The 17,147-nt window shown below is 39.9% G+C and overlaps 1 protein-coding gene across 4 annotated transcripts in view; it reads left to right on the plus strand.

The window, feature by feature from the left end:
* TSHZ3 (teashirt zinc finger homeobox 3) overlaps positions 1–16,554 on the plus strand; it is a 65,260-nt gene extending 48,706 nt beyond the window's left edge. For all 4 annotated transcript variants that reach the window (XM_077786297.2, XM_077786298.2, XM_085589474.1 and 1 more), the window contains exon 3: positions 11,666–16,554. In XM_077786297.2, the coding sequence (XP_077642423.2) occupies positions 11,666–14,865 (3,200 nt within the window). In that variant the 3' untranslated portion in view covers positions 14,866–16,554. The remainder of the gene's footprint in view (positions 1–11,665) is intronic.
* The last annotated feature ends 593 nt before the right edge of the window (positions 16,555–17,147 follow it).

A 17,147-nucleotide genomic window follows, 5' to 3' on the forward strand; every position in this document is an offset into this window, starting at 1 on the left:
TGCTGTTACAATGCTCTGCTGCAAAAGGACTTTTAAAGGATTTCTAATGATAATGAAAATATTCTGATACAGCATTAAGGATTTCACTCCTGAAATGTGTTTAATGTAAATATGCTGTCAGATACTCTTCAAGTAATTGACAAGAGCAGATGATTAGCAGTGTTCTCAATAGTGTTTTTGCATAATCTTACATTTTGACAGAACTCTTCAGCTGCTTTTTATTGTCAGTGCTCTGCAATCAGTAATACTTTTTCCTTGACATTTACTTTGTCATTATAAATCTTGTAAGTGGTCATTTAACTTGTTCAGTATGCATGTAAGAATATCATTACTAACACGTTTGAAAAACGTCTTCCTGTTGAGGAACTGTTTGAAAGTAAACTTAAAAAACCCTAAATGAAGTAGGTTGATGAGTGAAATAAATACCTGTCTGTGAGCATTTTCATGCACATTTCAAGGATGTTTTAAAATCTCTCTTTTACTGAGCATTCACTCCTAAGTAATCAAATTCAACATGCTTGTTGGATTTTTTTAATCCGTTACTTTTTAATTTTAATACTATTGTTCAGTTATGATCATTTGCATCTGACTGACCAAAATTAAACTCTTATGATCCATAAGCATTCATAATTACATACTGCATGTAACATTAATAGTCAATATAATAAACCTTCATCTTTATTGAAGCATCTCTTGTTTCTACAGCAGTTCTTTAATCTATCTCAATAGATTTCTAGTGTACAGCTCATATAGATTTGGTCAGTGACAAGGGTTAGAGTAGTCTTGTAGAACATTTACTTGTAGCTGTGAAAAGCCCACATTCATCAGAGGATTAGGTCGATCAGATTGTACCAGGATCAATGGAAGGACTGTGTGATCCCTCTTAGGCTGTAATGTGTTCACCTTCTTTGGAGAGAATTCACATACACACACATTTCTCTGTCTTAAAGCCATTTATCTCAGAATGTCAAATTGCAATAATTAACCATTATTGATCTTAAATTCAATTAACTTCATTAACACAGGTCATGATGAGGGTGCTGGTAAGGGAAAGGCTCTTGACAAGTGTCTTTTCTTATATGACATTGAATGTTCACAATCATGGCTATAAACTATTCATACTGTGCCATAGGAGCATCTTTTAAAAATGACAGGAGTTTGGTTGGTGGCTCTGAAGCGACGTTTTTATCCCCTCCCCCTCGTCTCCTAGTTCTCAGGGTTTTCCAGCAAATTTTCTATTCAGGAATCAGTGAACCATTTGTTTCTAGTACATTATCTTAGTGTGGCATTATAGCAAACTCCACCTATTCAAATACCCTTCTGTTCAATAGGTACTGGTAGATAGAGACCCATTTACAGCAGTCTACATTAGTATAGTTAGCAAATGAGTGAAATGAATATTCAGTGCTTCTCTTTGCTCCACATACAAAAAAAAAAAAAGCTGGGTCCATCTTGTAGAGGTAATCCTGAGAATCTCTGTTTGTTTCAAGTCCTAAGATTCATATTGTAGTCAATAGTTGTTTTTCTTAAATGAGGGCTGAATAGCAACTGTGAAAGGACACAAAGCTTTGTTGGCCCACACTGAGCTCCTTTCTTAATAGAGGAACTTCATTATATGCACAAGTTCACAATAGCTGAAATTGTGATTGAAATCATTTGGATTTCTACTATACCATTCATACAGATGTATAGAGTTTATTGTAAGGAGGCACTGCAGCCAAAATAGCTATTGAAACTACTGTAGAAAGGGCTTCAATGGGAGATGCAAGTTTGCAACAAAATGAAGGATCAGGCTGAAGGTCTTTTGGTACATTTTGAATGTCTTAAGTAGGCGTGATTATTTACAAATAAACCACCAAGCAGAATGACTCGCTGTAATGTACTGAAGTGTTTTAGGTGAAAATTTGATTTTTAAAAATTTCGCAGCGAAGGTGGCAGCTCCAGAGATGTGTGTGTATGATTAGTACAGCTAAACACAAATACAGCACCAAATTCTAGTAACTGTAAAACTTGTAAGATGTGGACAAATTAAGAGCAACCAAATATGTGGGAAGATTACAGAAAGTAAGGTGCAAGATTTTTTCTTGGTGTAAAAAAAGGCTAAACCATATCAGAAGGCTGAGAGAAATGTGCATGAAGAGAAATGACAACATCAGTTTTGTTCAGAAACAGATTTCTGTGACAATTAAATGGTCATTTTGTCACTACATTTCCTATTTCCACTCCACTATACAAAGCATTTACTGAGAAGAGGCAAGGCAGAAGCAGAATGGTTTGATTACTGCATTTGAAGAAACTGAAGTTCCCTTACAACATCTGTTTGCTCAGTGAAGGATTATAATAATTACGAGCTATTAGAGCCATATTGAGAACTTCTATGCTCATGGCTGCTTATCCCAGAGTTGGCTGTGAATCTTGTATTAGTTTGTGGAATGCCCTGTGTGCTTTTCAGTGATTAAAAGATGCCACCCAAATGTCTAGTATCAAGCAGAGATTTTGTCACTCTGTATTTTGGTACCAATTCATACAGAGAATTTGGCTTCATCTTTCCAGGATGTTGACAGAGACTTTTAACTAAAAGACAAAACAACCCCCAAAACAAACATTTTTTTTTTTCTTTGAATGTTCTGGTAAATATTTTTGTCCATTTGAGGAAATAGTAATTCTGTGCTTAGAAAAATTCTACGGAGTCCAAAGAACAATTAGGGTCAAGTGTAACATGAAGCTTTTTTCTCTGCTGCTGAACTCCTATTTCAGTGGCTCCCACTGAAATATGTGCTTGCATGTAGTAGGTCTCCAGCAAGTCTGTAGTACTGCACAGCAAGCAACTGCCTTGGAAACCAAGGAAAAGCCACTTTTGTCTAACTTAAGAGTGGATCACATTTATTCACGTTGAATAATTTATACAGCAAATATAGGTGGGGGTTTTTCCTGTTAGTAATGCACTTGGTCATTGAATTTGTGATGTTTGTGTGAAATCTTTGAAAATCTGGGGCTGCTTGTGAGCTGATACTTCACCAGTCTGTGCCTGGTTCCTGATCCCTGGTGGTGTTTCCCCTTTGTGGCTGGGTAGCTGACCCTTGACTGCCCCATGGACAGTGGGAACTTCATGGGACAGTGCTCCTTGGGATGGTGTTCATTTGTAACTTCAGTGCAGTTGGAGGAAGAGCAGCCTTTCCCAGGGAAGGTGGAGGAGGGTACTACAGAGGACGGTCCTACAGGGATGTTGATGAAATGGGATCATGAGAGCCTGGAGTGAATCAAACCAAGGAGCAGTTGAGAATTCCCACTGGGCACTCCCAGCCTCTGCTGCTCAGTTGCCTGCCCGGTCTGGTTGTAGTGCTGCTTGTGAAAGGCTGGTTTTATGGTGGTATGGTGGCCAAGAAAGTTTTTTCTCCTTTTTCAGCAGGATCAGCCAGAAATTCCAGGCACATGCCCATAGGAGCTGTTCAAATCTCTACTGCCCCAGAGTCCAAAGGGGAAAGGAGATGGATTCCACAAAATACCATAGCAAGGAAGGTCCTTCTGTCATTGTGACAGTCCATAACCTTGATTACTGTTAATCCTGCCTCGCTTCTGGTATGGGAACACACAGTGGAATATAAACAGTTCCCCAGCTGTGGTACTTTAGGCAGCCAGTTGCATTGTGTGTGTGACTGCAAATTTAGGTCAGACCCCTTAAAAATCAGTTCTTCCTGGGCAGAAAGGCTCTGAACTCTTGTTCTTGTGAAGTTTCTCTAAGCTTGTCATTCACTCCTGGCTGTACAAGAATGATATCTGAAGAAAGTCTCTAGAAATCGATATGATTTTGTTCATTAACAGTAACTCGGACCTTGGTTCTCAGCCAAGGCTTTTTAATGTTTGGATCCCTTCTTGTCAAACAGCTCTTGTAGAAGGTGGCAGGTGAACTCTTAGAGCGAGACAGATTTCAGACTAATCCTTGTGCAACCCTACCCATAGAAGAGCACACTGCAGTGTGTTGGGATCAGGTGCTCCTCTCCGCACCAGAAAACAGTGGTGCTGTGTTTCAAGGGTGGGTAATTTGAGCAGCTTTTAGAAAAGCCCTGCTGAGCACGTTGAATTCAGGGAGTTTAGGCCCCAGGGAGAAATCAAAGCAGGGTGCAGTTTTAGAGGAGGGAGGCATGATCCATCATGCTCCATCTCCATCACAGGTCTGGCAGAGTGGGTGTCACAGTGTACCCGAGTCCTGCTGTGGGCTGGGAGCAGAGAGCTCTTCAGAGGACAGTTGTGACAATATTTCAGAAAACTTCCCCATTTTCCCCACTGTGAAAAGAATTTTGCTGGCAGCCTGCAGGTTCAGCATTTACTGGATCCCAGCAGCTTGGCTCGGAGGAGATCTGTAACCACAGGTTCCAGGTTGTGCTGAGTACATGCACCTGTGGGTATTTCACTGGGTGAAATAATTGTTTCAGCTGAAAACTGGCAATTATTTTCAATTATACACATATATTGTATTCACATAAACACACTGTGAGGAAACATAGGGACAGAACAAACTTAAGTCATCTTCCCCTGTTTTGTGTAAACAGCTGAATTATATATATTAACCTACAGGAGTAACAGGGTCCTTCAGTTGTCTTCTTGTCTAGCACCAGACAATTAATTTTTAGCTTCTTTCCAGGTTTTGAGCTGTAAACTGTGGATAAGAACGTTTCTTCCACAGGGCTGATGTGAAAAATAAAGCACTCATTGAAGCTCTTGAACACCTCAGTTAAATGATGCTGTCCAATAGTTCCAAGCTCAAGCTGCTTCTAAGCCATTATTTTATAGTAGGGTATGCTGTTTTTTCAGTATGCTATTTTTTTTAGTGAAGGAGATAATACATAAATGTGAGGTTTTCACTTGGTCATTTAAGAAACATCTAAATAATGTTTGCTTTCAGAAAAAAAATAATGTCTCCCTTACCAGAATTTGTATTGTTTTTTTGAATGTTTTCTCTCTTCATTTATGAGTAGGCTGTATGACACATTTTTTGTGGCACTGTAAACTCTAAAATGAATGGGAGACCTGACTCCTGTGCCTTCCTTTGAACTACACAGAACCCAGGGGAGTTTGGAATACAGTGACATAAGGAAAAGGTACCTGATGTAAAATTGCTTTGTTCTGTGCTTAGGTGGCCCACACTGTAATGGCATATAAACTAATTCCTTGTTATCATTTCTTCTCTGTGTGTCCTTGTCCATGTAATTCTCATCTCTTAGCACTTACAGTTGATTTGGCCTCTCTGAAGTCTCTCCAAATGTAATACCAGTCCAGGATGCTGAATCAGAGCAGCTGGCTAGCTTCCTCTGGCCTGTTTCTGAGCTCTTTGTGGCAGACAGCTGCAGTATTTTCATGAAGGAACAAACAAAGTACACTTCAAAGTTTTTAGTGCCTAATGATAGCCCCCCATTCGATTGGCATCCTGTGTCACATCCATCCACACCACTTCCCAGTGACTTAATCCTGCACTCTCAATGGCATGAAAAGGCTGCAGATTTATCAACATACAAAAAAAAATCCAGCTAAACAAGCATTAATCATGCACATCACATCAAATTAACATGTTCAAAATTAATATTCTTGACCTTGCCAGTGGGCAGAATAATCCGTCTTGCAGTAGGCTCGCGCTCCGGTGCGAGGTACAGGGGACTTGAGCCGACGTGAGAGAGAAGTGCTGACCTCTTCACTTGGAAATAGCATTTCTCTGCCATAATAGACAGTCTTGCCTCTATGAAACAGAACCTTTGACCTTTCTAACAGGAATAATGTCCCTGTCAAGGTGCTGGGTAATCAGTATTGCCATGCCCGTTTAGAGACTCTTGTCATTTGCCACTCTCGTAAGCAGGGCAGTCACTCCTGCCTCCCATCCTGACTGCCTAATGAGGAATATGCCAGCATCTCTGCCAAGGAGTGAAGTCTCAAATACAATTTCAGTTACACGGGAATTATCAGTTAGTCTCAGTATAGAAATAGCTCATGTTGTGGGTGAAATGTTTGCCTTTCTTGCTGTGAGTGGAAGGCCTGTGGAGTGGGAGTTTTCTAACAGACTAATGTAATTCTTTTATATGCCTGCATTTGCATTAGGTCTTTGATTGACTCCATCCACCAGGCTGGTTTTCTCTTGCCTCTGCTCATTAATTTTGTGAATAAGGTTCATTGGCACAGTCAGATCATCTCCATGCTGCTGTTCCTCTCTTGGCTTTCTCTGCACTGGTGTTGAGACTGAGCTGCCTCTTAACTTCAAATGGTCCCACCAAAACTGGGGAATCTGGGTTTTTTTCAAAGATAACTTAAATATTTAAAAAATATTAAGTTAATTTCTTAGGTGTCTGGTATCTGATTTAAAACAGAATGGGACAAGTATTTAGGAAAAGGCTGTGCACTGCCAGCAGCAGGGGCAGTGACAGGAGCCACCTCTTGTGCAGTGCCATGGAATGGGGAGTCAGGGTGCAGAGGGACTTTGGCAGAATCCTACTCACTGCTCCATTTTATAACCTAATATGATTCTTTTTCCCGGTTTCTTTTTTACTGGGAATATAGTATTAATCCTGTAAGCATTAGGAGCATTTCTGCTCCTGATCCTATTCTGCTGTTATTTGTTTTTCAACTGTGAAATTTAGAGGGGCTCAGGTTCTTTAAGAAGTTTCTTTTACCAATGAACTCAAAATTAAATGGTTTGGAAGATGACCCTTAGTATTACTTGATGATTTTGAATGATGCATAGCAAAGATAATTTTTTTTTTAATAGAAAGCCATTTGTTTAAAGCAAAATTACTTCCAAGAAACTGAGACTGAGTGGTTTTGATAAACTTTTGTAACTAAGAGTTTTTCATCTGAGAAGAATTGGAATGTTTTGTTCCTTTTCAAGCAAACAGCATATATACTAGTTTAAATATACCCACAGTGAGCTAATTAAAACAAAAGAAAAAATTTTGGCAAGAAAGAAATATAATTAAAACAAGAAATTGCAAAAGTGTTGAAATGAAATATTTGGATATGTCCAAGCCAAAATATATGGTTTCCGCTGTATTTTTCAGGAAATGAGAGGGGAAAATTGTGCATATAATTGGGTTTTGGAGAACAGTAAAATACACCTTTAGTGCTGTGGTCTTGTATTTCCAAACAATCTCAAGGAGGCGTGTGTCCAGACACTCACTGTGGGGGTGTTGCCATGGAGGGGATGACAAGCCTGGAGAAAAGGAGACTCAGGGGTGACTTTATCACTCTCTATAGCTCCTGAAAGGTGGTTGTGCTCAGGTGGGGTTGGGCTCTTTCTCCAGGCAGCACTGACAGAACAGAGGATACAGCCTTAAGCTGCACCAAGGTTGGATATTAGGAAAAAGTTTTTTTACAGAAAGGGGGATAAAGTTCTGGAAATGCCTGCCCAGGGAGGTGGTGGAGACCCCATCCCTGGATGTGTTTAACAAAGCCTGGATGTGGCACCGTGTGCCAGGGCTGAGTTGAGGTGTTAGAGCTGGGTTGGACTCGATGATCTCTTCCAACCTGGTGATTCTGTGAGTTCAGTGACAAGCATTCAGGGTTTTTGCTGTTCTGCTGAAGAGGAGCTCTGGCAGTCAGGTGGCAGCTGAGGGGCTGGTGAGCCCAGGACGTCGGCAGGCACGGCTGCTCTGGCTCCACGGGGCTCCTGTGCCTCTGGGGCTCTGCTCTCGTGCAGCACATCCCTGGTGTCTGTGCAGAGCCAGGTATATGAGTTCATTACTGTCTATGCAATATGTAGATCATTTTGGACAGTGATGGATCACAATTTATTTCCACTGGCAAAGAAATGATCCATAGCTCAGTTATGAAGGTAATTCCCTCTTGTGTGGAAAGGAATTGCATTATACCACAGCTTACTGTTATATATTGATATCAAATGTGTTAATTTCATTGTTACCTAGCACTTCAGTTAATAATTACAACAAATATTAATGAGGGAACTGTCTCTTCTCAACCTCTCTGTGGTTGTATCTGCAAGATGTTTCTGAACCCCTTTGATATCCTCTTCCCTAGAAACTTGAGTGCCACGCCAGGCAACAGCTTTCCACTTTTTGTCAAATACTGTGTCACAGTGACACCACTGCTCAATTTGCAGGCAATTTCCTGTGGGTTATGGTGCCCTGTGAGATGAAAACTAAACACTTTTTTGAGAACTGTGATTTTTTTTTGTCCTTTTTCTCTGGAAAAACAAAACCCAGAACTGCCTAATTTCTTTCATTTCCACTCTTATTAACTTCTGCCACTAGAATTGCCTTTAAAGTTGTTTTCCCCTCAGACTTTGCTGTTGAGGCCTTGAAGAACAGTTTTATAGATGCCCTACTATTCAAACATTTATTGTACACTTGAAAAATATTGAACTACGAGTCTTTTTTTGTCTTCTTTTTTTTTTTTTTTTTTTGCATAATAGGGTAATGGCTAAGTAAGGATGAGCTGGTGACAGTGCTTCTTATAAACAGTCTGTCCTCCAGGCAGTGAATCGCTGTGGAAAACCCTTTTACCGTCTCCTCCTGATTTTATTCTCTCCTTTAGCAGTCTCTTTGCTTTTCCTGTAGGTACTTCACCAAATAAGAAATTTCATTGCTGTGGGCCTCCCTGTCCTTATTCCTGGTGCAGTGAGGCTGTTACCTTCATCTGTGCTCATACTGACCATTTCTTGCCCCTGAGCAAGGTGTGACGAGGCAGGACCCTTCCACTAGACCAGGTTTCATCCCATCTCTGCAACGTGGGGGGGAAGGAGCAGAAGGAGCCCTTGGAACTGTCATTTTCTCAAAGTTGCAGATTGCTGGGTTAAATTCCACACTGTCATTTGTGCCGCATTTCCTGCATTTCTGGATCAAAGACTGATGTCACAAGTTGGCTTCACAACTTGAGCTTAGGAAGGAGAACAGCTATAGAGGAGGCAGCTCCTGGTTAACACGCAAATATGCTTGATAGTTGGTGAAAAGGGCAAAGAAAGCATGAAAGGTAAATAGATTTACATTTAAATGAGCTGCATGCTGGAGGTTTTCCCTAATGTAAAAGTCACTCTCTAAAAAAGCTGTGAATGTGACAAGTCTTTTCAGTTCAAACAAAATTCATAAGACTTCAGCAGAAAGAGAAATAAAAATGTAAAGAACAACACACTAATTAGGGAGTTGGTTCTGTGCCCTCTGGTTGTGTTGGTGAGCAATGGGTCCAAGGAGGGCTCTCCATGGTGTGCAGGGATGGAGCCCTTGGGTTTGGAATGTGATGTGGTGGTGGGAATGGGTGGCACACACTCCGACAGGTGCTCAGCAGCCAGAGAAAACCACAGACAGGTACACTCAGAGAGCCTTGCTGTGGCACCCCAACCTGCAGGTGTCAATGAGGGCTCTTTAAGGCAGGTAGTGTGGTGGTAACCTTGGGTGTTCTTTACTTTGTGAAAAGCAAATTATTATGCAGTTTCAAAACAGAGGCAAAGAAACAGGAGTTGTAGAAGAAAATCTGTTTCCACAAGGGTATAGAAGGTTATATTTGCTTCCAAACTAGAGGTTTCATGCTATGATTCCTTCCTTCCATCCTTCCTTATTCAGTAGGATTTGGTGTGGTTGAGAAAGAGGCAGTTAGTAATCAGTTGTCTGCACATTATCAGTAGTTATCCAAAAATTTTCAGCTTCAGAGAGTAATTTGAACTGCTTTGGTCTCCTGTGCTAAAGTTCTGAAAATCCACCTTTTTCGATTCTGTGTATTGGTTTTATTGTAAATATTTGCAAGACAGAGCTGAACCTTATTTTAAGTTGCTACTGAGTCTTTGATATACATAGAATAATAATACTTTTTTCAAAATATTTTGAAAAAGCATAAAACAGAGCAAAACAGCACAGCTCTATTTCATTGTTTCCAAAGTCTCATCTTTGTATCAGCACCTTTGAAACATCTTATGATAAAATTTTAAACTTATTTCTTTCAAACTCTGTGCTCCCAAATTTTAAAACCAGAACCCTTGCAGCTTGAATTTTCTGCATTGAAATGATCTGAACTGAAATAATCGATCATTATTATGTGTTGCTCTTTTTTGATATGTTTATGATTTGAAAGGTTTAACTTGTGTTCTGAAGATCACATTATAACTTTACATGCTTGGAAGAAGATTTGCTACCATTCATCCATGTGAAAGAACAGTAGTGAATATTTTGTATTACCTAACTGAACGAAGAAATACTCCATGTGAAACTAAAAGCCTGATTTCATTGTCACTTTAACAGTTGTTTTGTCTCTTGTGGTTTTCTGATAACATTTAAGCATATTTTCCCTGAAAGAAGTTTGCAAGGTTTAATATTGTGTGTGTGATACCTACTTTAGTGTTCTACATTTTTCAGTCTGTTGGTTAAACAGGGCTTTTTGGGGTGTAAACTGCTATCTTCTCTGCACTATTGCCTGAAGAAATAAGCTATAGGTTGTTCAAGATACAAATAACCTACATTTTCCAGATGTGTTGCAGAGAAGGTCAAATGTCAGGTGTCTTTAACCCCAGAGAGTACTGAAAATGTGACTTTTTTTCAGTTTATAATTATCTTTGTGAGAGATTTTAAATTCCACTGAAGAGAGTCATATTCTATTTTTGCTTTCCTCCAAATTAATGCATTACATAGAACTAGATAAATTTGATTAGTTAATGATTCCTTTTTTTAATGTTTCCATAATTTTCTTGCTTAAAGGGAAAACTTAGGTAGACTTAGTATATGTAAAACAGAAGCACAGAAGCACCATGGGGAAAAAAAAAAATGTTTGCTGTCAGTTGCCAACTGTCCTGTTCAAGAAGAGTATCTTAGATTTACATCACCAGTTGCATTACTTGAGGGGAAAAAAGACAGGATCCCTGTTGGGTGTCCATGTAGCTTATGCTGAGTAAATATTGACAAAGTAGTCTAAAGAGCAAACACTTTGACATTTGTAAGGTCCACTGGAAGGTCTTGTATATATTTATACAGCAAGAATGAGTGCAGCATACCAATTTCATTGAACTAGTTCCTGACATAATTCTTCATGGGCTTTCTTCTTGAGGAAGTTGTGTTTAAATGGGAATGGGACATTTGTTGCACCCATAAAGAATAGCCTCAAATTGCTTTGAATTAGTTGTTTCCAGAGGTTACATCACTTGCATTTAACTTGCATCTCTTCTAAAATGTGACATGACTAATAAAGATAACTTTAAAAAATCTGATTTTTAAAATTTATTTTAACTGGCAATTTTTTTACTTTGTAGAAATTCTTGATGTTTGTTGTGCTCTATATTTATTAACGATTGAGTCTGAAAACTGTAATGAGCAAAAAATGCTTGCTTAATTTAAATTGTGAATCTGTCTGTTAAGAAATGCATTAGGGGTAGGAGAAGCATAAGACATATTAATTGACAGACAGGAACTGCTGTCTCTGAGGTTGATACAAGTAATTTATTACTTTAGAAATGAATGCCACCTCCAGAATGTGCTTCATTAATTTCAAATTTAGTTTTAATTTCAAGCTGTTGCCCCTTGAGAAGAATAAGGTGGCAAATTATGTTTGAAGAGCAGATTTTTTTTTTTCTTGCTCTGAAGAAACACTAAATTTTAACTGTTTAATTTTACAAATAAGTACACTTCTTTGGCTAAAACAAAAGTATGATGAGCAGAAACTAACTTGTATTTTCTTCTCTTCACAATAGCCTACGTTTCAGATGAACTAAAAGCAGCAGCGCTGGTGGAAGAAGATGTGGAACCTGATGAAAATGCAGTTGATGGGGAGCCTTCAGCAAAATATGCATGTCCAGAAAAAGACTTCAGTAAGAACTGCCAAAGCTACCAAAACTCTCCAGCAGCTGAGTTCTCTAGCCATGAAATGGACAGTGAGTCCCACATCAGTGAGACAAGTGACCGCATGGCAGACTTTGAGAGCAGCTCCATTAAAAATGAGGAAGAGAGCAAGGAGGTTTCCATACCACTGGAAGACTCTACGGTGTCTGATAGTTTAGAACAAATGAAGGCCGTGTATAATAACTTCCTCTCCAATTCCTACTGGTCCAATCTCAATTTGAACCTTCACCAGCCAATTTCAGAAAAAAACAACGGTAGCAGCAGCAGTAGCAGCAGCAGCAGCAGCAGTTGTGGAAGTGGCAGCTTCGACTGGCACCAGACTGCGATGGCCAAAACACTGCAGCAAGTTTCTCAGAGCAGAATTCTGCCAGAACCAAGCCTTTTTAGCACAGTGCAGCTGTACAGACAGAGCAGTAAGCTCTATGGCTCTATATTCACTGGAGCCAGTAAATTCCGCTGTAAAGACTGCAGTGCTGCCTACGATACTTTAGTAGAATTAACAGTGCACATGAATGAAACAGGACATTATCGAGATGACAACCACGAAACAGATAACAATAACCCCAAAAGATGGTCCAAACCACGTAAACGTTCTTTGCTTGAAATGGAAGGGAAAGAGGATGCCCAGAAAGTGCTAAAATGTATGTACTGTGGTCATTCATTTGAATCTCTTCAGGATTTGAGTGTTCATATGATCAAAACAAAACACTACCAAAAAGTGCCTCTGAAGGAACCTGTTACACCTGTAGCAGCAAAAATTATCCCAGCTACTAGAAAGAAAGCATCACTGGAGCTTGAACTTCCAAGTTCTCCAGACTCCACGGCTGGGACACCAAAAGCCACTATCTCAGATAGTAACGATGCACTTCAGAAGAATTCCAATCCCTACATTACACCAAATAACCGCTACGGTCACCAGAACGGTGCCAGCTACGCCTGGCACTTTGAGGCGAGGAAATCTCAAATTCTGAAGTGCATGGAGTGTGGAAGTTCACATGACACCCTGCAGGAGCTCACGGCTCACATGATGGTGACAGGACATTTTATCAAAGTCACTAACTCTGCCATGAAAAAAGGGAAACCAATTATAGAAGCTCCAGCCACACCGACAATAACGTCCTTAGTAGATGAGAAGGTCCAGTCTGTGCCACTAGCTGCCACCACCTTTACATCTCCTTCCAACACACCTTCTAGTGTTTCCCCTAAATTAAATGTTGAGATTAAAAAAGAAGTAGATAAGGAAAGAGTCATTGCTGATGACAAAATGAAAGACAAAGAGAAGTCAAGTGAAGATGAGGAGAAGTATGATATCTCCTCAAAATACCATTACTTGACTGAAAATGACCTAGAAGAGAGCCCTAAGGGGGGATTAGATATATTGAAGTCTTTAGAAAACACAGTTACATCAGCTATAAACAAAGCTCAGAATGGCACACCGAGCTGGGGTGGCTACCCCAGCATTCATGCTGCCTACCAGCTGCCTAATATGATGAAGCTGTCATTGGGCTCATCTGGGAAGAGTACACCCTTAAAACCTATGTTTGGAAACAATGAACTAGTGTCACCAACTAAAAACCAGCCCTTAGTGTCTCCACCCAGCAGTCAGACCTCACCTGTGCCAAAAACAAACTTTCATGCCATGGAAGAGTTGGTAAAGAAGGTCACTGAGAAGGTGGCTAAAGTGGAGGAGAAGATGAAAGAGCCTGAAGGGAAGCTCTCTCCACTGAAGCGTGCGACACCTTCGCCGTGCAGCAGTGAAGTCAGTGAACCCCTTAAGATGGAGCCCCCCAACGATGGTGGCTTTAAAAGCCAGCAGAACAGCCCTGTTCCTCAGAGAGACGGTTGCAAAGATAGCCCAACTGCAGAACCTGTGGAAAATGGGAAAGAGCCTGTGAAATCCATTGTAGGTTCTTTAAGTAGCAGCACAGCCATCATCACTGACCACCCTCCCGAACAGCCATTTGTAAATCCATTAAGTGCACTGCAATCTGTCATGAACATTCACCTTGGCAAGGCAGCAAAGCCATCTTTGCCCGCTCTGGATCCAATGAGCATGCTTTTTAAAATGAGCAACAGTTTGGCAGAAAAGGCTGCAGTGGCCACCCCACCTCTACAGTCCAAAAAATCAGACCACTTAGACCGTTATTTTTATCATGTCAACAATGACCAACCCATAGATTTGACGAAAGGCAAGAGTGACAAAAGCTGCTCTTTGGGTTCAGCGCTTTTGTCATCCACATCGACATCTTCTGCATCTTCTTCATCTACAGTGACAACAGCAAAGACATCTGCAGTCGTGTCATTCATGTCAAACTCGCCGCTACGCGAGAATGCCTTGTCAGATATATCTGATATGCTGAAGAACCTGACAGAAAGTCACACATCAAAATCTTCCACACCTTCCAGCATATCTGAGAAATCTGACATTGACGGTACCACAATAGAGGAACCAGAAGAGAATACACCAGCTCAGAAAAGGAAGGGACGTCAGTCTAACTGGAACCCTCAGCACTTGCTCATATTGCAGGCCCAGTTTGCAGCCAGCTTACGGCAGACTTCAGAGGGGAAATACATCATGTCAGACTTGAGCCCTCAAGAAAGAATGCACATTTCCAGGTTTACGGGACTCTCAATGACCACAATTAGCCACTGGCTGGCCAATGTGAAATACCAGCTCCGAAGGACGGGGGGAACTAAGTTCCTTAAAAATTTGGACACTGGACACCCAGTGTTCTTTTGTAATGACTGTGCTTCACAGATCAGAACTCCTTCAACTTATATCAGTCATCTTGAATCGCATCTGGGTTTCAGGTTAAGAGACTTGTCCAAACTGTCCAGTGAACAGATTAACAATCAGATAGCACAAGCAAAGTCACCATCTGAAAAACTGGTGACGTCCTCTCCAGAGGAAGATATCGGAACTTCTTATCAGTGCAAACTTTGTAACAGGACTTTTGCAAGCAAGCATGCTGTTAAACTTCATCTTAGTAAAACACATGGGAAGTCACCAGAGGATCATCTTCTGTACGTTTCGGAGTTAGAGAAGCAGTAGCATTTGCTTTTGATTAAAATAACTGTAATTTGCTTTGAGGAAAACTGTCAAAGACGCCTTAAAGCTACTGTTTAGTTCTTGGCACATGTTCTTATTTTAACTCCAGAGTCGCTCTGGGCTGAACTGTTTTGTATAACTGTACAGTGTTTAAATAGAGGTGCATAATCAGCTGTTGTTACTGGTAAAATATGAAGGTTAAAATGCAGTGGTAAGTGTTTGGAACTTTGTGTAAATTGGATTTAGTTGCTGTGCATCCCTCTGATGCATCAAGCTGCATGCATTAACAGACAGTTTAATTAAGCATTTATAACTAATTCTGGTGCACTTTTTCATGTGACCTAAGTGTGCTGGTATTTCTCACCCTATAATCTTTAGCCCTCTGAGTACTTTGAAGCACTTTTGCATTAATTTGGTAAAAATGTAAGGATATGCTTTTTTTTTTAGACCCTTACTAGCTTAGTTCTGATTACTAATATGAACCTCCATTTATGCAGAGGTGTCTCACACCTTGAAATTTAAAAATATAATTTTCACATTGAAACATAGATGTATATATTGTATAGATTTCAAAATCTCTTATGGAAAATGTGATTGTGGTTAATGCCATTTTCTTTTTTTTCAGCATTTTTAGCAGCAGCGGGGTTTGTACCTGGTAAGCCCCAGGTATAAACTGTACCTATATATAGTGTATATTTCATTTTTTTTTTAGATCAAATGGTTTTTCCATTAACAATCAAACATTGTAAATTATGTGATAAAAGATACCACAGATAACATTTATAAAGTATTCAGAAACATTATTCTTAAAGCAAACTATGTTTTGCTTTGTTTTGCTATACAGTACATCTATATTAAGAGAGGTTCATGTTTAAATTATACATATTTATTAGTGTTGCAATCATTTGTTTGTTTTTTTTTGCTTTTGCTTTTGGTTTGGTTTTTTTTTTTTTTTTTAATTGTATGAAGAAACAGAAGCCACGGACTGCATTCCTGGCATACATTCTAACTGTTTTGCACAACATGACTTTTAAAGGTATTTATTAGTAAAAAAAAAATAAAAATAAAATAAAAAGAGAAAATTCAAAATAAACTCAGTGCTCAAAGGGTTAAATCTATTTGAAAAACTTGTACTGTATTTCCTAAACATTGATAAAGCCTTTAAAATGTTTGTACTGTAATACTTTGCTTAAAAAGTTATGAGGCATTCTGTGATATAACCTCTTTTACTTATTTATAAGCGCTCTTGGTTGTTATTTCCTATTGTAGAATGCCTTTTTATTTCAATTGGTAACTTTCTGTTTTGTTCTGCCTAATTATTCTCCCAAGATTCCATACTGCAGCTTTATCTTTAGGCATATGAAAGGTAACCCGTGGTTACCAGCACACTAAGTGATTCTGTTCGTCTCCATTTTTGGCAGTTAATTTGCAGAAGTAACTGACAGCTGACACCATATGAGAATCTATGTATAAAATATTGGCATGTAAACAGCACAGACACTGTAATGCACTCTGTGCCCTGTTTTGTTGTTGACAATGAAGCACCATTATATGACTCTTCATATAACCTTTTTTTCTACAGCAGCATTAAAATTGTCTTTTTGCTATAATTTTGTGTTGCGTTCACAATTATGTCTGAAATGTGCTACGACTAACGAGCACATTAAAATTAAATTGTATGCTATCTGTTTATGACTGAAGCTTGAGTAGGTTTCTTCATCTGCCAGGTGCTGGCAGTCAAAAGCTGCACATAAATCACTGGAGTTTTAGTGAACTTTAGCATTTAAAGAGCAGGGTAGCACTTATTCAAAGGCTGCATTAACGGAGTTTTTTTCCCCCCAGAAGAGATAAATGAGCATTATAACTCCCTTTTAAGCATCAGGTAAGGCTGGCTGTGGAGAGGGGGGCTAGCAGCAGTGCATGGCAAAGCAAATGGGTGTTTTGCTGTGAGCTCAGAGCCAGGCAGGCACCGCTGCTCCCCCGCCTTCCTCCTGAATGCATTGAGCAGAGTCTGACCAAGGGGTTCCACAGCTCGGAGAATCCCTTTCCACCTGCCCAGCATTTCCAAAGGATGGGAGAAGGAGCCTGAGACCAGGGACTCCAACTTTGTGCTTTTGAAGTGAGTCCTGTTCTGTCCCTCCCTGCTGCCGGACAGCATTCCCTATTCCCGGCAGGTGGAGAGGGGGAGAGGAGGTGAATAAACACAGGCCAAAGGAAAGCAAACAATCTGGAGCATTTATAGGATAATGACAGGCTTCTGCTGGTGGTGACAGGCCATCCCATCA

The sequence above is a fragment of the Lonchura striata genome, chromosome 11 (assembly GCF_050655825.1).
Source record: "Lonchura striata isolate lonStrDom1 chromosome 11, ASM5065582v1, whole genome shotgun sequence".
In the NCBI taxonomy this organism is placed as follows: domain Eukaryota; kingdom Metazoa; phylum Chordata; class Aves; order Passeriformes; family Estrildidae; genus Lonchura; species Lonchura striata.